The 22,500-nt window shown below is 36.3% G+C and overlaps 1 protein-coding gene across 2 annotated transcripts in view; it reads right to left on the reverse strand.

Moving 5' to 3' along the window:
- Positions 1-22,500, reverse strand: part of LOC144967105 (nucleoredoxin-like) — an 83,795-nt gene that overhangs the window by 31,179 nt on the left and 30,116 nt on the right. The window contains exons 1-3 of one of the 2 annotated variants that reach the window (XM_078903943.1): positions 21,211-21,360; positions 20,556-20,922; positions 16,500-16,650 (exon numbers count right to left, since the gene is read on the reverse strand). In XM_078903943.1, coding sequence (XP_078760069.1) covers positions 16,500-16,650; positions 20,556-20,716 — 312 coding nt within the window. In that variant the 5' untranslated portion in view covers positions 20,717-20,922; positions 21,211-21,360. Of the gene's footprint in view, positions 1-16,499; positions 16,651-20,555; positions 20,923-21,210; positions 21,361-22,500 lie in introns of those variants that run through there. The other variant, XM_078903941.1, reaches the window with a different exon arrangement.

Genomic DNA, 22,500 nt, shown 5'->3' on the forward strand with positions numbered 1-22,500 from the left:
GTAGTAGTAGTAGTAGTAGTAGTAGTAGTAGTAGTAGTAGTAGTAGTAGTAGTAGTAGTAGTAGTAGTGAAATGTAGTAGTAGTAGTAGTAGTAGTGTAGTAGTAGTAGTAGTAGTAGTAGTAGTATAGTGTAGTAGTAGTAGTAGTTGAAAGTAGTAGTAGTTAGTAGTAGTAGTAGTAGTAGTAGTAGTAGTAGTAGTAGTAGTAGTAGTAGTAGTAGTAGTAGTAGTAGTAGTAGTAGTAGTAGTAGTAGTGTAGTAGTAGTAGTAGTAGTAGTAGTAGTAGTAGTAGTAAGTGTAGTAGTAGTAGTAGTAGTAGTAGTATAGTAGTAGTAGTAGTAGTAGTAGTAGTAGTTAGTAGTAGTAGTAGTTAGTAGTAGTAGTAGTAGTAGTTAGTAGTATAGTAGTAGTAGTAGTAGTAGTGAAGTAGTAGTAGTAGTAGTAGTAGTAGTAATAATAATAGTAGTAGTAGTAGTAGTAGTAGTAGTAGTTGTTGTTGTTGTTGTTGTTGTAGTAGTAGTAGTAGTAGTAGTAGTAGTAGTAGTAGTAGTAGTAGTAGTAGTAGTAGTGAAGAAGAAGAAGACGACGATGGTGATGATGAAGGAGGGCTAGGAGGGATAAGGGGAAGAAGAGGAAGAAGAAGAAGAAGAAGAAGAAGAAGAAGAAGAAGAAGAAGAAGAAGAAGAAGAAGAAGAAGAAGAAGAAGAAGAAGAAGAAGAAGAAGAAGAAGAAATAGTGGGGATTAATTTCCAATAACAAAAGTTTAATCAATATGAAATAACAATTTTTAATTATCCCCTAATCCTAATTAATGGTTGTGTTTTCAAATAACTGAAAATTCAAAAGCAAAGAAAGAACTTTTGTCGAATAATATTTTGTTATCTAAAAAATATTAAATCGATAAAAAAAATTAATAGATGCAATAATAGCTTTAAATTTAACGAAGAAGGATGTCAGTCTGAAACATTTTATTACATTTTATTTGCTCCTCCTTTAAAAAAAAATGTTCTTCTCTTTTTTTTTTTTGGGGGGGGGGAAGGATTTATTAAGCCTGAAACGTTTCTTTGATCTTTTACTGAAGCTGTTACAATACTCATTGAATTCAAAATTTATACAATCCACATTTTATATCAGCCTCACATTCTTAATCATAATCATTAAAGATTACACGAGCCAAAAGACCTTTAAATACCCAGGGTTTTTTTTGTTTGTTTGTTTGTTTGTTTTTTTGCAAATAAATATATAACTTAATAACTATCTAGTTAAAACATGATATTTATGATCAAACCAAAGGGAACAAGACATCGGTAGAGCATTTTGCACATCTTTAACTCACTCAACCCTAGAGAGTTTTGTTACTTTTCAAAATTGAAAAAAATGTATTAAAAATGAGCATGTACAGAGATAGTTTTATTCAACTACCATTAACATTCAAAAACTAAAAACATTAGCTTTGATACTACGCCTATAATTTGTCTCAGAACAAATGTAATAAATAGGCATAGGGTAAAAGTAACCCGGGTAAACTACGGACATAGTCGGTGTTAGGGTTGAATGAGTTAATAATAGAGCAGTAAAGTTAGGTGCCCCAAACGTAAACAATAACAAGTTGCTAGTGATTTCCGTTAAGGACCGGAATAATTTACGCACAATATAGGTCTCCCAATTTTGTAGTTTGAGTTGTAGGCAATACACTTTCAGTATTGAAAATATGTTTACATAAAATCTAACAGTTGCAGAAATAATAATATAAGGCTAAATTATTATGAAAATCAGGCTCCGAATAATTCTCGTTTTGTTCACACCAGCGCAATAATTTGCTCTGGTCTAAAAATAGATAGACTGTAACTTTTGATAAATTTTAGAAAATTTTACCTTTTGTTCCATAAAATATCCATATCTAGACATTATTTGATGCATGATCGAGTATTTATGAATATGTGTTTCTTTTGCCACCTAACAGCCAAATTTTAAAGGTTATTTTTTTCTATTATTTACATTGGAACGTGAGCTGTCAAGACAGGAACATGTGGTTTGCCACGTGCTTCTCGACCTTTGTTTACGTTTGGGGCACCTAACTTTACTGCTCTATAGCGTGTAGCCACCGGAACCTATTTTTTTTGTTAGTTTTTTCTTTCTTTTAATAGCATATCTAGAGTAATCGTACAATCTTCGTACGACTCACAACAATATTGGGCCAAATCCCGATCTCCAGACATTGACTGAATTAGAATGACAGTAGGCGGGAGTTCCATAGGGAAGGGACAAATCTGAACATACTGTTTTGAAGCCCATTAGGGAGGCAGGATTGGATTATTTTGATCAGTACTGATCCGCAACCCATTCCAGCTCGTGTCAGGGTCCACGTAGGGGCATTCTTCCCCGCCCGCCTCCTGGGCAACGGTTGGAGTATTCCGAAAGGAACTTTCTAACCGGCTGATGACACGAGTTTCTATGTGTCTGAGGTGACGGATGAAGGGAGGAATCAACCGCCGTGGCCAGATTGCCCTAGTTCACGCAATAAGCTGTGCTAGCCCCATGACGCTGGTGGGGTGAAGGGAAACTGTCACTCTACAAAGATACCCTCCTGGACTCCCAGCCTAGACACCATTAATGGGTGGACAGAGCTCATAGCCTTGGAAAGCAGTCTGTCTAGGAGAAGGAAAACTCCAACTTCAAACCACCACTGCCTTGTGGATCTGGGAAGATGAAAGGCTATGGAATCACATCCAGAGAATAAAGAACCGCTGAAGTCGGAGTCGCAGAGCCGAAAGGCGCAAATAGTCTGGAGAGGGAAACCAACCCAAAAATTAATGTGACACGCATCCTCCTCACAATGATGGACAACAAAACTGTCGGACGATATGGCGCGAAGTCTGGGGATTCCCGCCGGACGGACCTAGCGTCGAGCCCTGATAAACAGGGTTCACCCAAGCGATCTGGTGGTACCTTGCCCTCCTACTGTGGAACCAGGGTAGGAGATGCAAGGTTACGGACTACTGGAACTATCAAATTGCTACAATGGAATGCAGAAGGGATACAACATAAAAAGACTGCCCTCTCCAAGTTTCTTCAGGATGAGAAGATAGATATTGCCTGCATACAGGAGACACACCTCACAGAAAACATTAGGTGTTCAATAAGGGGATATCAACATTTTAGGAAAGACAGAAAAGAACGGAACAAAGGTGGAGTAATCATCTTCGTCAGAAATGACATAGCGACAAATGAAATAACGACAGATGAATCTGTTGAAATATTGGCTGTAAAAATTACCAAAAACAAATTGCAATACACAATATATAACTGTTACAGCCCACCATCAGAGAATCTGCCAATTGAAAACATAAGAAGTGAAGAAGAACAGTTCATTGTTGTGGGAGACTTCAATAGCCACTCCCCAAGCTGGGGATACAATGACTTAGACAGAAAAGGTGAAACCCTTGAAAATTGGCTTACAGACAGTAAGCTTCAAATTGTCAGAAATGAAGATGACCCAGATACATACTTCTCAAGAGCATGGAAGACAACATCAACCCCAGACCTAACTCTCATATCTGAAGATCTCACCGGAAAAGTCAGTAAACAGATAAAGGAACAACTGGCAGGAAGTGATCATCGTCCCATTCTGGTTGAAATAACTGAAGAATATGCAAAAGACAGAAAGGCACCACCTCCGAGATGGAATTATAAAAAAGCAGACTGGACTCTGTTTTCAAAGTTGACTGATAGTTATACAAAAGAGATAAACTGTAAAACAAGGAATGTAGAAAAATCAGCCAAAGCTTTCACAAAATCAATCATGAAAGCTGCAAAAGAATCAATCCCCAGAGGATCAAGAAAGGACTACTGTCCAGGATGGACTGAAAAATTAGGAAGTCTCAACAGCCAAGTCACTGAACACAGAAAAAAAAGCAGAGAGAGAGCCAAATGATGAGAATATGGAAATTTACAAAGAGGCTGAAAAAACTCTCAGGAAAGAAACAATAAAAGCAAAACAGGAAGCATGGCATGAAAAAACCAGACAACTTGACTACGACAGAGACGGAAGAAAATTATGGAACCTAACCAAAGCTCTAAGTGGACAAGAAAACAGATATGCTGCACCATCAGTAGAAGATGATCAGGGGAGGATTCTCAACAAAAAACAAGCAGCAAACTGTTTTATGAAGCTGTACTCAAGTGTTGGGAGTATACAGATTAGAAAAGAACGAAAACGAGAAGTCCACAAAGAATTGAGAAAACACAAGGATACACCCAAAGAATCCACAGATGATGTCATGTTCAGTTCGATTAAAAAGAAGAAGTAGAAATTGCCTTGAAATCTCTAAAAACGAACAAATCACCAGGTCCAGATGATGTTACTAATGACATGTTGAAACACCTAGGAACCCTCACAAAGAGGAAAATGAAACAACTGTTCAATGCAAGTTGGAAACAGGGTAAACTTCCACTCAAATGGAAACAGGCAACCATGATACCAATTAAGAAGGATGGCAAGCCAAAAAATAAAACCGAGAGCTACCGGCCAATAAGTTTGACAAGCTGCTTGGGTAAACTGATGGAGAGAATTGTTAATCGCCGTCTCCAATGGTATTTAGAAAGCAATAAGTTGATATCAGATGAACAGGCTGGTTTCAGACAATTACGCTGCACAGAGGACCAGATAACATACATCTCGCAGCTGATCGAAAATGGTTACCAAGAAAAAAAACACACAGTCACAGTTTGGGTGGATATGGAAAAGGCATTTGACAAAGTCTGGACAAAAGGACTACTTCTCAAACTTAAGAAAGCCAACGTTTCACACAACATGTTTGCATGGATTAAAGATTACCTCACAAATCGAAAAGCAAGAGTCCAATCTCAAAACTCTAAAAGCAAGCTAACGAACATGACAAATGGAGTACCACAAGGCGGGGTTCTCTCACCAACCCTCTTTGTCGTTTTTATCAATGACATCTGCGAAACCAAATGCAGAGGAGTAAAAGCAGCCATGTATGCAGATGACCTTGCACTGATATGCACTGAAAGAAATATTGGTACTGCAAAGGCCAGGATACAGATGACTCTTGATGCTTTGAGCAAATGGACAAAAGACTGGGGTATGAGAGTAAATGCTGATAAAACCACATACACAACATTCAGCTTATCAACCAAAAAGCAATCTATGCGATTAACTTTAGATGGAAAGATTCTGAGAGAAGACCTTATGCCTAAGTATCTAGGAGTGAAATTTGACCCTCGACTCACTTGGAAACATCAAATAGATGAAAGTCAACAGAAAGGGTACAAGAGAATGCAGCTTCTCCGAAAACTTGCTGGAACGCAATGGGGAGCAAACTCAAACGTCCTGAAGAAGACATATCTTGGATATGTAAGACCTGCAATAGACTATGCCATATCGGCATGGGGAACGTGCTCACAGGCTCAATTTCAAAAGGTTGAAAAAATCCAAAACCAATGCCTACGCGTGATCACTGGAGCAATGAAAACAACACCAATTCACAAGATGGAAACCCACACAGGAATAAAACCTCTCAAAGAACAACGAAATTTAAAAATAGTGACACAATTCTCAAAGATAAAATTCATGGAATCCCAACCACTGCATCCAAGTACAATGGAAAAGAAAGAGAATCGACTCAAAAGGGAAAACTTCATCGCCTTGGGACAAAAACTAGAGAGCGAATATAAAGTGACACCAAAGGAAGATATTGCCCAAATCAATGTCCCAAATCTCAAACCACCACCGTGGAAAAAGAAACAAAAATCCATAACCATCAACAAGAAAAACATTCGAAGCAATAATGACAATGCTCAAACCCTAAAGATGATCGATAAAAAATACCCAATGACCAACTGGATAAGAGTTTATACAGATGGCTCAGTTTCCGGCCCCCTCATGAATGGAGGTGCTGGTGCACTCATACACTGGACAGATAAAACAGAAACAAAAATATCTGTATCAGTGGGTTCAATGTGCACAAGTACTAAAACTGAAGAAAAAGCCATCCTCAATGCAACAAAAGAACTATCCAGAGATCACAGAATATACGGGAAAAATGTGGTTTACTTGACAGACTCTGATGATGCTCTCCGGTCTATTGAAAATTACCAGGACTCTGAAGCCGCACACACTGTGGAGGCCCTTGAGGGCTTATCTGATAAAACAGGAAAAATTGTGCTGCAGTGGATTCCAAGTCATGTAGGTATATATGGAAATGAAATTGCCGATCAACTGGCCAAAGAAGGAGCCCAGAAGGAACAACCGAAGTCGTCAATCACTTACCATCAGCAAAAGAAAATAATAAAGCTAAAAATAGACAAAGAAAGGAATGACACACACCTAGAACACAACAAGCAGGATCCAATCCATGCCATTCAGCGAAGTAGCCAAGTCACTCTATTCCGCCTCCGAACAGGACACAATAGACTAAGAGGACATATGTTTACAAAGCTAGGTATTGGAACAACCCCTTATTGCCCATGTGGAACCGACCATGAAACCACTTTACATGTGCTTATGGATTGCCCATTATACAACGTGCAACGTTCGAACCACTGGGTCACCCCTACAACACTCAACACAAAGCTCTATGGTGAGGCTGAGGACCTAAAGCGGACCACAGACTTCATAGCAGATGTCGGACTGCAGCCATAGATGTCCATCCGAGGAACGAAGAAGAAGAAGAAGAAGAAGCCCATTAATTAGTCTTTATTCTGAATGCGATTACTTTCTACTAGAGTTATTTATAACTAGTCACATTTCACTTTTTTAGAGTTTGATAATCGATTTTTTATTTGAAATTCAATGTAAATGTTCCGATATCCAAGCTCGTCAAACATAAAATCATAATATGCTCAAGTATTCGAGTTTATATCTTTCTTATTTTTTATGTTTTCAAGATAGAGTAAACAAGTAGAATGTTTTAGTTTTCAAATGGAATCAGTAGATAATCAGATTATCTAATCAACGAATAGAGTGATCAAAGTATTAGGTTATAGAATTAGGCAGGTAAACAGGTAAACACTTTAATTTTTTATTAAATTATGATTTGATCAGCAGGTGTATAAATATTTGCACCCGCCGTTATCAACATTATCTGAAATACCCGACTTAAAATCAAACAACGTGGTAATTCCCGATTAAAAACAGTTAATCCCCGTTAATCCGGACCCCTATAAACTAGACGTCAACTACAATACGAACAGATGCAATGGATACCAATATATTTCTTTATTCGTAGACGGAAATCGATCGTAAGGAAACGCGTTCGAATTAACGTGAATTGATTGTGTGTTCGGAATTTTGTTCTCGAAAAAAAAAATGAATGTTTATCATTACTTAAATATAACTTTTGAAATATTCATTTTCAGGATAGTGGGCAGACATTAAGTTAGTAGTGAAAAGATGGCTGGTTGGCTGGATAAATTGATAGATAGATAGATAAATGGATAGATGGATAGATAGATAGATAGATAGATAGATAGATAGATAGATAGATAGATAGATAGATAGATAGATAGATAGATAGATAGATAGATAGATAGATGGATATATATATATATATATATATATAGAGAGAGAGAGAGAGAGAGAGAGAGAGAGTAGACTGAGAGAGATAGATAGATAGATAGATAGATAGATAGATGGATGGATGGATGGATGGGTAGATAGATAGAAAGATAGATAGGTAGATAGATAGAAAAATAGTTAGATAGAAAGGTGGATAGATAGACAGATAGATGGATAGTAGGTAGATAGATGTATCGATGGATGGATGGATAGATAGATAGAAAGATAGATAGATAGATAGATAGATAGATAGATAGATAGATAGATAGATAGAGATGGATAGATAGATAGATAGATAGATAGATAGATAGATAGATAGATAGATAGATACATAGATAGGTAGATAGATATATAGGCAGATAGATAGGTAAATTGAGACTGACAGACAAACAAACATACAAGCAAACTGACAGGTAGATAGAGGTATAAAGAAAGATAGACGGGAAGACATCTCTAACAAACGAATGAACTCAAACTCAAACACAATTTAACACCATCAAGAATCATCAACATCAATACCACCATCATCTCCCTACGCCTCAAACTCCCAAAATCCCTCATCATCACTTCCACCACCGACAAATATTATAATATTTTTCCATATTATCATTCATTTTATTCATTTCTTGTCGACAGGCTGGGTATAGACTAGATAGATAAATTATGAGACACATAATACATTACGCTTTCATTTTTTTCAACGTCAACAACGTTGATGACTGCGCTGCACAACGAATGTGTAACCAGAAGAGAAAGTGTGTTTGCATTTTCTTTATTTCATTAGCTCTACTTCCTTGAAAACTCAGTGTTTCATTTTATCGTTTCTCTCTGCAAGATTCTCCCTGATATTTATGTCAGCGACGAGCCACGATTCATTTTACCTAAATTTATCTTTCATTTTATATCTGTCAATGATAGCTGGCAGTTATAACGAGACGAAATAATTTCTTTTCTTTTTCTATCTTTTTAAAAAATATTTTAGGTGAGATATTTTAACCCTGAGCAGGTGAGAGGGCGCGTTCGATATTACTCAGTAATAGTAATATCTTGCAGTTTTTGTTATCAGAATTAAATAAGGAAGATGCGACTCGCACGGGGGGGGGGGGGGGGGGGGGGGTGTTACTCCCGATAGCTAAGTCGGTAGAGCACTTGCTTCACACGAAAGGAACCTTGAAATCGGAATAATTTTCTGACTCCCCATCCACCAAGAAGTGGTTTGGGTAGCTGAATAAGGGTCCACGGCTCTGAAGAATTCGACTCGGGCTTTATACGCTTCAACAGTCGTAACGTCACTTCCCTCGTAATGACGCATGGTAACTTAGTAACTGGCTCTAAACTATCGGAACAATGGCGGACGCCCTTATGAAAGATTTCTCCGACGAGCATAAAACCGTATCCAGAGGGGAAAAAAACATTATAAATCTGATCATGTTTTAACTTTTACACATTTTGATCACAAGACATATGAAAAGTTCAATCCAGCATGAAGACTAAAAAGTACCGATTTTCTTTGTTTAGAACCACGATGGCTGCCGTTGCTGGGCGACGTGACATCAGACTATTGAATCCAATTAATTGATAACGGAGAGATCTGCAATCATAACCAGATTAATAACGGGAGGAATTAGGATTTGAAATATATTGATCCTCTGTATAAAATAGTGAAACCATTGGAATTATCATAGTACTAATATAGTCTTGAAAATTCAACAGGATGTTGAAAAAGAGAAATTATTCCTGTCAGACGTGGGAATATTTTAAGTATAAAAATCTTAACTGCAGACAAGTCGTGTTGAAATCAAGACGGACCCGCTGTATTAGGAGCTAAATTAATGTGTTCAAATATTGCGTTGAAAAACGTCCTGCCAATATTTTTAAAAAGCAAAACAACACAAAATCGCGGATGACAAAAAAAAATATTTAAAAATTAATGATAATTGTGATGATGATGATGATGATGATGATGACGATGATGATGATGATGATGATGATGATGATAATAATAATAACAATAAGAATTATTATTATTATTATTAGTAGTAGTAGTAGTAATAGTAGTAGTAGTAGTAGTAGTAGTAGTAGTAGTAGTTAGTAGTAGTAGTAGTAGTAGTAGTAGTAGTAGCATTATTATTATTATTATTATTATTATTATTATTATTATTATTATTATTATTATATCATTATATATCATCATTCATCATCATCTCATCATCTCATATCATCATCATCATCTCATCATCATCATCATCATCATCATCATTATTATTATTATTATTATTATTATTATTATTATTATTATTATTATTATTATTATTATGATTATTATATATTATTATTATTATTATTATTATTATTATTATTATTATTATTATTATTATTATAAAAACCACTGCGAATTAAACTAGATAAATGAAAATCTGGTTTAGTTTCATATAACAAGCCAAGTATGGGTGTGATTTTCAACAGTAGAGCAACAAATACACATGTGTCAATATGAAAACAAGGCAATTTACAAGAAAGCGTGGAAATAACCCATGACAAGTTTGATATTCTTATATATTTTTATTCGTTAAAGACAAATTAATGTCTGATGTTTCCTTGAATAAATCTTATTTACACTCGCTAAGACACATTCAGGTATAGATAGTATGCGATTGGCTGAGAAGCTCATAACATTGCCATCCGGAAGTATAACGGACCAACACACAAAACTGTGTGTATCCATGAACGTTTATAGTCGGGTTAATACAGTTCAGTGAGAAGTACTCATAAACGCGGATGGCAAAAAACAATAACAAAGACCTGAGTGACGTCATCTGCATACTATCTCGCCCTGACCACACAGTTCATAGCGGATGGCCGCTCTCTCTCTTGGGAAGGTCGCGTTTTCCTTCAACCATAAATATTTTCTCGATCTCAAAAGGTTCTTTCCTGTTTGTTTTCGAGTTCAAGTCAGTATTTCTTATTATCATCACAACGTTTCTAATTCCTTTCTCTCCCCTCCCATTACCTACCAGTCTCCGAATCGAAAACTGAAAATTCAACGAAACTCACAGAATTCTAAACAAACCATGAATTCCGTGGTTATCATGTAATCGAGAAAACGAAAATATTTTCGCGCTGACTTTTGACCCTCGGTTGTAGTAGTTTTGATTTTAGACACACAGAAAAAAAATGTTTTCCACGAAGTATAGAACGTATAAATAATAATAATCAACAACAATTATGTTTGTAGGACACGCTTAATCAAATTCTATCTTGGACAGTTTTCTGAACAATAAAGTCAATAGACATGAACAAATGTGACCCACCGCTGCTTCAATCTGGTATTATGTTGGAATGAACCAGATGGCAATAAGTGAATTTAACGCTCAAATGGCCAAAAACATATAATACTGAATTCCACAAATTAAGAAAACCTGGTTTTGGGGAAACCCGATTTTACGATAGAGTATAGCAAAATGAAATATGAGGTGTCACTATTATCCTTTATTTAAAAAAAAAAAAAACACAACCCCCCCCCCCCCCTCCCCCCAAATGTAGCAGTTCCGGAATTTTTTTTCTGGGGTACGCATCCGACTCGACTAAAAATAGATTTTGACGCATAATGATAACCTGACAACAATGATTATTCTTAACGCTAGATCGTTAGAATCTGAACCCAAGTCTAAAATTCTTTAAAATTCAATTTTTCTTTTACATCTAAATGACCCCTATATTGTAACGTTTTGAGGCGATCGGTCACAAATTACACATGTAACAATTATTCCTCGATTCTTGGCAGCGATAAAAAGCTTTTGTTACTTCTTATCTCATAAAAAAAACCTCTCAATGAATAATTGATAAGGTAAAAATAATAAAGGGGAGAAATCTAATTTGAGGTAATTGTTATGTAAATAAAAGAATGTGTATATTCATGAAATCATAATAAAAGTAAATAGATAAATACATTTTTTTTTTAAATCACAAACCAGAAAAAAAAGAAACAAAAACAAATCAAACTCAGCAACATTGAGGAACAATAAATACCTAAACATTCTTGTCAGAAAGGTATTCAAAATAATAGATTGCTGAAAACAAGATGCCGAGGGTAGCTACGTTGTTAGGGGTAATTTATAGCCATAACTTTGGTATTCTTAATAAACACCAACTTCATATATTATATATATATAGATACTTCTAATCTCTTTTTCACCTGGAAAACTCAATAATCAATGTATAATTTCCCCAATGTTCTGTTCGTTGCATCTACGATTCCCACCGTTCGTACCTACCCCCCTCCCCCCCCCCCCTCCTACCCCCCCCCCCCCCCTTTCCCCCTTTCCCATCTCCCGTGCCTTGTCGTTTTATAGTATAGGTAAGCCCCGCGGAACGTCTTAACTTCAAACGCACTCTCGCATTTCTTAAAGAATTCCTGCGCGGTTTTGTCTAATTTTCACCTTTTCCCGCCTATATCATTCATTTGAGACCACCCAATCATTGAATACTTCCGCGGGAGAAACATCCGCCTCGCCATAATACCCTCAAACTATCATAGCTAATTACTGACAATTGTGGTTTTTTGACTGACAGATCACGTAACGCCTATGTAATTTATACCGTTTCCATATTTTAACCCCATCCCCCTACTCCTCCTCCCACCACCTCTCTCTCTCTCTCTCTCTCTCTCTCTCTCTCTCTCTCTCTCTCTCTCTCTCTCTCTCTCTCTCTCTCTCTCTCTCTCTCTCTCTCTCTCTCTCTCTCTCTCTCTCTCTTTATTACCTAAGTGCATCCGATCAATTCACACCTGTTTTCATTTTGTCAATTGTAATACCTTATCAGAGAGGGAGGGAGAGGGAAATTATGATATATGGAATAATCTCCATCCCATATTTATTTCATTATATGGTTGTCGGAAAATGTCTAGTCTGGTACCTTGAAAAACGGATTTGTTATTTTAGCACAATCATAATGTCTGCTTAAAAGCTTTTAAAAAAAGAATGGCCGAGTGGATAAAGCATTGCAATTCCACCATAGGTCCAAGGAACGAACATTTTATTGGCACCTTAATATTTCCTTGGAGAAGAAACTTAACGTGGCGCTCCACTGCGTCAAACGCCAGGACTATTCTTTTCTCGAAATACACCCATTTATCCCCCCCCCCCCCCCCCATGTTCTTGATGATGAATAGGGGAATTGTTTTGTTTTTTTAATTCATTCTCTCTCTCTCTCTCTCTCTCTCTCTCTCTCTCTCTCTCTCTCTCTCTCTCTCCTCTCTCTCTATCTCTTCTCTCTCTCTCCTCTCTCTCTCTCTCGCTCCTCATTATCCTTTTCTATTCTATTTATATTCTCTTATATATATATAATAACATAATACTCTCTCTTCCCCTAAGCTCTCTCCTATTTATTCATCCCTTCCCTCACGCATACATATAAATATCTCGAAACGTCCAACATCTATATTCTCTTTTTTGTAGACATATATTTTATTGGGCCCGAGCCACATTCACATCATCCGGTTTATGTCTTATGTCTTCAGCAATCACGTTATTCTCGCCAAGGAGCATTAAGACTCAGACATAATTCCCTTTGCATATATATAAGCCTGTAATTTATGGAATTTTACAAGACACTTATGGAAATCACAAAAAGAAAGAATGCATATCTTACGTAATTTTATCCATCCAATATTTACAGTCTGTGTTAGATATTTCCTTTCTGATAATTATAGTGATCGAGTCTTTTATTCTTGTTTCCTCTTTTTTTTTTTCCTTATCGTTGCTGACTTTTAAATCCTATAGGGAATGAGATTAGCAGAAGAGTAGCGTCCCTGTTATTCGTCGTCATCCATAGCGAGGACGAGAGACGCATGCGCACAACCAACATGACGTTCTCTCTCTAATAACTTTTCCGCCGGTGACGTCACAGACTATGGGTGACTCCAATCAAGGGACGCTACTCTTCCGCTAATCTCATTCCCTATTGTCGACACTACTAATCTCGCGATGGAAAAAAGTCCGGTGTTTATTATCTGGTAAATATCCATGATGTAAGATCCGGCGTTTAAGTGCAATGCTTTTTTATGAACGCTTTAGATTAGCAGAATCAGATTAGGGGGCGAAGTGGCCGAGTGAATAAGGCATTACACTGTGACCCGGGTTCGAGCCCCGCTTCAGGCACTTTCGTTGTTTTTCTTGAGCAAGATTATTGACACCCAATTTGTTCACTTGGACAACATGGATAATTCCTGTTGATATCAGACATTCCTTCGTGGAATGCCTATGCGACGATATCTTATGATGTCGTGGCGGAAAAGTCATAATTTTTTAAAATATCACTCAGATTAGAAAGGTTAAAGGTTACACAGTTTTGTGTCATGGTATGTTTAATCTGTGTGGCGGATATTGTGAATATTTTAGCTAAACGCAAAACATCAATAGTCAAACTTATTAATGCTCTCAAAGCCAGTCATCGATTTCAATGAGATTAAACCTAAGACGTTTTTGGTGTAGGTTGAGTGGTGCATTCAGTTGGTAACGATTACCATGCATAGCGCGAATACTGACAGGTTGTGAATATTTTACCTAAACGCATATCATTAATATTAATTCAAATTAAATGTAATAATTTGACTTTAATATCAGTTTTCAGTAGCTGGTTCGACCCGACATAATACCGGATTGAAACCGTTGGCTGACCAGCCTAATGATGATGATGATGATGATGATGATGATGATGATGGTGATGATGATGATGATGATGATGATGGTGATGATGGTGATGATGATGATGATGATGACGACGACGACGAGATGATGATGATGATGATGATGATGATGATGGTGGTGATGATGATGATGATGATGATGATGATGATGATGATGATGATGATGATGATGATGATGATGATATCTATAGTGACAATGATAACGATGATAATATGAAGATAATAAAATGTAATAGAAATAATCAATACAAACCCCTTATATCAACACCACTCCATCGACGAGAAGATAAAATAACATAATGCGATAGTTTGAAGTGTGTCGATAGTGTGAAACGCGCGCATTAATAATAAATCAATAATTTTAAACCTGAAAGATGAGAGAGACCTCATCTTCTATAAAACTTGAAGGGAAGACCGACCTGAACTAAACTCTATCTATCTATCTATACAAAATTGCATGCCATCCGGAATCGAGAAGTCGTGTACTTTGCTATCAACATTGCCCGGAACAAGTAGGTACGCATTTCAAACGAGTATGATAGAACGGTTGTTTTTAATACATTAAAGAAAAGGTATCTAGGAAATCTAAACGTAATATCAAAAGATATATCTGCAAAACCAGATGCTCCGTATATGATATCGATACGCTCGTGTTTGATATCGATACGCTCCAAATTCAAGCTGTGATAAATCAACGAGTCGATTCTAAACGTTTGCAACTCGGGGGTATTTTTCTGGAGGGTTTTTTTTTACGAGTGTTAAGATTAAATTCAGAATTAAATCGGAGATAATCTTTTACCGCAAACATACGCTCCGGAATGGGGAAAGTGTGTTATGGCTAGCGGAAGTAAAAATCCAGTTTCTCTTCTTAGTATACGAAATATTTAAATGATTGTAATCTTGGGAAATTTGACATTTGAATATTCATTCGACTACTGCTGTCTTATCTTGTCAGTTTCTTCATTCTAAATACACAGTCACAAGAAGTGATAAAACAGCCAGAGAGCATTACGAAAAGGAATCGTTTAGATAATTAAAAACCTTTGGAACTTGGGATGCTCCCTTTTCTGAAGCGGATCTGAGGTCAAATTTACCAGATTGAAAGTAGACCAGGCTACACAATCACAGCTGAGTAAACACAGTGTTGGGAAAAGAACTGGAAATTAAAATGAGCTAACACCCCCCCCCCCCTCTCCAACAAAACAAAACAAAAATCAAAACAAACAACAACAAAAACTGTAAAAGACCCAATAAGACCAAATTACTAAAAAACAAACAAACAAAAAATCTAGAGGTCAAAGGTTATTCAAATATTGAATTGTTTGGACCGCCATGAAGAATTGAAGAGAACATTTTCAAAACAATAATGAGTCTGTCATTTATTTTCACGACATTCAGCAAACTAACTGATGGGCACAATTGTGTTGGTTAACTCTTTCCTTACCAATCATTTTCAGTATTTTCCCAAAATGGCAGGCTTACCTAGCATAAAAATTTATTTTTTAAACTCAAACAAGCTCTTTACAAAACAACTTTATGTTCTTATTGATTAAACAAAGATCATTCTTCAAAGTTTATAATGTACAAAATAAATCTGAATAAAAAATATGTATATTGTGTCGTAACAAATGTGACGATTTTGCTGTAGGTGGTGAGGAGAGGGTAAATCCAACGTACATATTAATAAAAACCAGGATAAACTCACTACTCGCTTGATTTGAAGTGATGACATATTGCATCTCACGAACTTGGAACTAGCTTGTTATTTATCGACTGTACAATCTAATCTCTTCTAACATCTCCATTCCAATCCCTTCCTAGGGAAACATCATTAAAGATCCAACCAAAAGAGTGCCTGCATTCAATAACACCAGGAAATACTGGATTTCCTCAAACCGCCTCTTAACTGGGCATGGCAGAACTGCATCAAATATGTGCAGATGGAAACTTGGAAACAGTGATACCTGCCAGAAATGTCAGGCAGCTCCAGAGACCAGCGATCACATCGTCCTCCACTGTCCAGTCACTAAACTTGAAGGTGGCTACGAAACCATCCTTAGGGCGGAGGAAGACTTTAGAAGCTGGATTGACGAAATACATTTGGAGGTGTAGCCATACGCTACTACTACTACTACTACCACTACTACTACTACTACTACTACTACTACTACTACTACTACTACTACTACTACTACTACTACTACTAGGGGCTTACCTGTCTTTCTCTGTCCGTATAAGGCATAGACATCCATGGTGCAGACTTGGTGGCTTCTGTGTAGCCTTCAGCATCTCTGTCCCAGCTGATTTGAACGATCTCAAGCTGGTCCTTTCCCTCACGCTCTTCTTTACGAAGGGACTCGTAAAAACTGTTGATAAACAAAACAATTTTTAAAAAACACTTCTTGATACACATTCATTATTAAAAACAACAGGGAGCATGTGTTGAAGATGTCACTGAATGTGACCCTTCGCCTCAAAACGGTATTAAGTCGGGACCCAAGATTGTTTACTATAATAGCTGGCTAACCATAGAAGTTATTATAAACGTATAGTGGGCGTAAATCATGTGCTGATGGATTTGTTGTGTTCAGAAAAGTACCAACATGTTTCTTTCTTTTTCCCCCTCTTTTTAGATGTGCACATCGGCAGATGCACCAACGAGGAGAGCTACAATTTTTTTGTTGATAATCAGTTTGATTGAATCAGTCGGTTTATTGAGCTTTATATAGAGCAATATCCACTTAATCTGCTCAAAGCGCTTTAATTTTGAACAACAAACAACTCTTCTGCACAAAAAATATGCTTGATATTTTTAAGAATCATTTTCATGAAAGTGACATTTCAAGAATAACACAATGCAACTGCAACAATTGTCCTGGCGAGCAACAAGGACATCTTTTAAATATTTATGTATTTTGTTTTTGCTTTAGTCTCAACAAAAGAGACAATATATTCTTCACAGCTGCTGGCAATTACTCAAAGCTTAAGCTTTCCTAAATGATACGGGAAAATCCACAGAACAAACCTACGATGTCAACTTGAATTATCATGATTTCCGAATGACCTCATTGAGCTTTAATAATTATCTTGTCCAGCATTGAGAAAGAAAAAAAGCCTAACGTAAGACTCAGGCCTATAATAAGGTCTGCAGCAGTGATGCTATTTTGATGCAACATCTCAGTATTAGGCTACAGTTTTCATGTCTATTTATGGGACGAAAACAGAGACAATACGCTTCAAGAGTCGTAACATCACTTCCCTCGTAATGACGCATGGCAACTTAGTACTGGCTCTAAACTATCGGAACAATGGCGGACGCCCTTATGAAATATTTCTCCCACGAGCATAAAAGCGTATCCAGAGGGAAAAAAAAAACAAAAAAAACATTATAAATCTGATCATGTTTTGACTTTTACACATTCCGATCACAAGACATGAAAAGTTCTAGCCAGCATGAAGAATAAAAAATACAGATTTTCTTTGTTTAGAACCAAGATGGCCGCCGTTGCTGGGCGACGTGACATCAGACTATTGAATCTAATTGAGTAAAAGATCAAAACCGTTCGAGCTATGAATTCTGTTGTGAACATTATTAGATCTGAGCTATCGTTTTAATAACTCAAAATGTCTAGAATCTTTGCAGTTCCTCACATACAATTGGGAACAATTATTTACCCCCCCCCCCCCCCACCTTAAAAAAAAAAGAAAAGCGAACAGGGATGAAAAAAAACCCAGTAAGAATCACGAAACTATAAACATACAACCAACGTATCTACGTGGGCGCGTACATACACTCAGTACACATAACATTCAGTATACACATACACACAGGTCCTTTCCAAAATTTTCTCATCATCTGTAAGGAATTAACGTATTGTGAAATAAAATACAGAAATAATGGTGTATTTTGAAGTTCCTGGGAATTCTTCATCTTTTTGTTTTCCTAAACTTTCATCTCAACCTTGCCCTTTCCCCAGTATATTGTTATGAGTGTACACAGATGTGTCAAAGAGAACGAAGGCTATGGCAGCCCTCGACATGAAGAAACACTTGTCTTTTAGATCCCAAGTACTCGAACCTTTCAGCCAATGGTGCTCGCCCGATGGCTATGAAAATACAAGTATGATTTACAGGTACGAGTACATACTCTACCTTTACTCATCGCCTTTACGTGTTAGAGTGAAGAAGTAAAACCGATGACGGATAGACCAATAACTATTTTATTTTTATTTTATATCTTTTTTTTTTAAATTTTAGGGTTGAATTAAAGGAGTAAGATTTCAGTCAGTGTTCGCTTTCATTCCAAAGAATATAATAGTAACAGCGTTACAACTCGGGAATTTATTTCAATGAAGCTCTATAACAACAAGAGATGAAGTGAGTAGGAAAGTACCAGAAGACAATAGAGAATAAACATGTCGCGGCGGTGATGGGGGTTTGAACCCGCAACCTTATTGGTACGACAACTCCGCCTGGCCGGGAAGAGCGTGACTCTACCGTATGAGCTATCCACAATGAAGCCCTATCCGCGTCGTTATTGCTGCTCTCTTGATGAATGTTTAACGTTTGTTCATTCATGCAGAAAGTATGTCTTAGAAAAAATTCAGTTATGCCGCTGAATATTTACAACCATTACCAAACAAGTTTCCTTCTCATAAACAGTCTGTCGTTTTGTCTTTTTCTCCAGGTATAACGTATCATATAATCAGCAGAAAAGGTTTAGTTCAATTAATAACCACCCGGAAGACATACAGGGAGCAAATCATACACAGAATACTACATTGAGCACCCCCCCCCCCCCCCACACTTTCATATTGTATGAATTTATGATAAAAGAGTGATAGAATTCATCTGAAGGGTGCATTGATGGCGAAATGTGAAATAAAAACACCACATTATTTCAAATCTCTATTATCACTCGTTATATTATTGCCATATTCGTTTTATAACAAACGTAATGAAGTGCACGGTTGTATTACACTTACAAAAGATTATTCGTTCTACCGCAAATTCTTTATACAGCCAGAAAGACCTGGGTCCTTCGCGTGGCGGTTGGACGAGATTTTATTGTATCTTCACGAATCTCTACGAAACCACACTGTCAATGGTGATCATAAAATCTGATACCATGTTACAGTTTTATGAGATTTGCAAACAAAAGATTTTTATTGTTTGCATAAGATCAAATCTGTCGTTAGATTTTAAAAAAAGATAAATTACATGTAATTTCTGGAAGAACGAACACGTACACTAGATGAATGTTGGATGAACTGATCATTTTAAACTATCAAATTATGTGAGTTACACCCTTGATCCAAAATGGTTGTGTGACATTTTTGAGTGAACAGGTCACTTAAACTATTAAAGAATGTGAGTCACACCGTGGCCTTCGTAAAGTTATGGTCTGACACCGACCAAAAAGTGACGCCAAAATGCCAGTCTTTTGCCACAAAAGAAAACAAATAGTGAGTTGTATTCAATAGTTCAACCAATGAAATAACTTGTATCCATGAGCTCTACTAACGACAACTCACTAGACGGTGCAAAAACCAAATAATGACGTCAAACTGCCAGTCCTTTTGGATTTCAGTATCAGGCTATAGATAGAATGCGCTTGGCCAAGGAGTTCACAACATTGCCATCCGGAAGTATAAAGGACCAACACACAAACTCTGTGTAACCATGAACTTTTATAGTCTGGTTAATACAGTTTAGTGAGAACAACTCACAAACGCGGATGGCAAAAACAATAACAAAGGCCTGAGTGACGTCATCTGCATACTATCTATAACATAACGATGGCAACGATCACACCTGTAATCCGAAATCGTTGCGCGATTGTATTTGGGCTTTTGCCCCCTGTAAATTATATATTTCTTTTACAAAACAAACAAACAAACAAACGAAAATAACAACAACAACACGTCCCGTCATTAACTTTAATCAAGAATTTTTAATTATGTTTTAAACCTGCTAAAATTTGCCTCTGTAATTAGAAATTCCATTTGCAAAATGCAGCTATCTCAGAAAGTATTTTTAAAAATTCATTCCCTCTTTTCTTCTTCTTTTTTTTTTTGTTTTTTTTTTTTTTGGATAGGAGTTGGAGAGTGTATTCTATGTCAACTTTCTTCTTTCTGCTCCTTCTATACCACCTTCTTTCTTGTCTAATTAACTACCCTTTTGTTGTTTGTCTGTTTTCCCCCAAAATTGTCTATTCTATTTTTGTTTCGTGTTGTTGATAATATTAATTTAAACATCGATTCAAACTCACCTTATCAAAGTAGGTGTGAATGTCTTGCAAGGTGGACACCAGGTGGCGCTAAAATACAATCCGACGACTTTATCCTTGCCACAAAGCGATCGGACAGGAACTGTTTGTCCGTCCTGCTTGATGACGTTCTCCCCTAGCAACACTTCCAAACGATGGGCCATGATGGCGACCGATTATTTCAATTGAATTCGATTCGTGCTGATGGATATTTCAGGACACAGCAGCAATGAGACGTCAAAGCAATTTTGGACAACAATAATATCCACCATGGAATCACGATTTGATCCGTTGTATGAATGCAACATCCAAGAATAAGTAGAGCGACTTTAATAACTATGGTGTTATGGTGTTATTCCTTGATATACACCTGAAAAGAGAAAATATAATATAATGTAAGTTCCTGAGATTATTAAAGCATCAAACTAAATGGAAATGCGTATACTTTGAATCACTAGAATTGTTTTTAATAATACATTTTGATGTCCTTCTAAAGCGCTTTGAGCACGTTTAGTGGATATTGCGCTATATAAAAGCTCAATTTAATGAGAAAATGGGTTTAATTTGTTACAATAATTTTTTTTAAATACCAAATAAATTGAATTGTGTAGGTTACTGTTAACAGCAACAATTCACGACTTGAGATAAGACGATAAACCTTATAAGGCGATGTGCGTTTTTACTCCAACCTGTCATTATATCTTATCGTTTTCAACAAAGATATCAGTAACAACGGGACTACTCAAGCTCATGAAAGCCCGAGACGAATTGCTGTCACTGTTCTCTAGGAGTCAACACTGGGCCACACATATGGTTTCAGTTGCACATATTATTATTATTATTATTATCATGCCCCCAGACAGAGACATTCTGCTGATAACTATCTGATTTTCTTTTTACGTTCCTGCTAATGTTCCAGTTCCCTTATGCAGCGACATTACATGTTCCTTCCCACACTATATCAATAATGCAATTACGAATACAGCCAGTTGGCATCAGCGATGTGAGCATCCTGATGGTGTTTATTATATCACATGCTAAGATCAAAGGGACCCAAATTCATTCTGGCCATTCGAAATGGCTTTATTGAATTGTTTATAATGGCATGCAATGTTTTTATTCGAGTTGACAAAATGCACAATATTTACGACAACACAGCGTAAAACATTGTAAATGTTAAAATGTTTGATCCATCAAACGTATGTTTTTGATAAGGTATAATAATATGAGATAACTCTTGTAAATAATGTATGTAATACCGTTTAGTGTTATAGCCTAATGGTGATAATGACTTGTAGCATGAATAATCGAATGCGATCAACAACGAAAAAGGTGAAAAAATCATATATTTTCTTTGATCCTTTATCAACCCAAAACAAATTAGGGTGATCATGGGTAATAACTCGAATCGATAAAACTAATAGCAAAGCAACCAATGTAAATTTGCTGTGTTGAGTGTGTCTGTTTGATCAATGCACGCCAGGCGCGAAAAGAGTCAAGAGGTCCCATTAAACAGCAGTAGGGTTATAATTTCGCTCTTAAAACGATATATATATATAATATATATATATATATATATATATATATATATATATATATGACATTTTCAGGATATCATGTCTGGAAAATGGAAAACTTAATAAAAATAGTGCTGAAGGTAATAATAGAAGTACGTAATTATATTAATGGGGATGATGATGATGATGATGATGATGATGATGATGATGATGATGATGATGATGATGATGCTTATGATAACAACAAATAAATAATAAAATAATAATAATAAATAATAATAATAATAATAATAATAATAATAATAATAATAATATCAATAATAATAATAATAATAATAAAATAATAATAATAATAATAATAATAATAATAATAATAATAATAATAATAATAATTATGATAATGATGAATGATATAATATATAATAATAATA

The sequence above is a fragment of the Berghia stephanieae genome, chromosome 3 (genome assembly GCF_034508935.2).
Source record: "Berghia stephanieae isolate SIO BIC M18660-M18661 chromosome 3, UCSD_Bste_1.3, whole genome shotgun sequence".
In the NCBI taxonomy this organism is placed as follows: domain Eukaryota; kingdom Metazoa; phylum Mollusca; class Gastropoda; order Nudibranchia; family Aeolidiidae; genus Berghia; species Berghia stephanieae.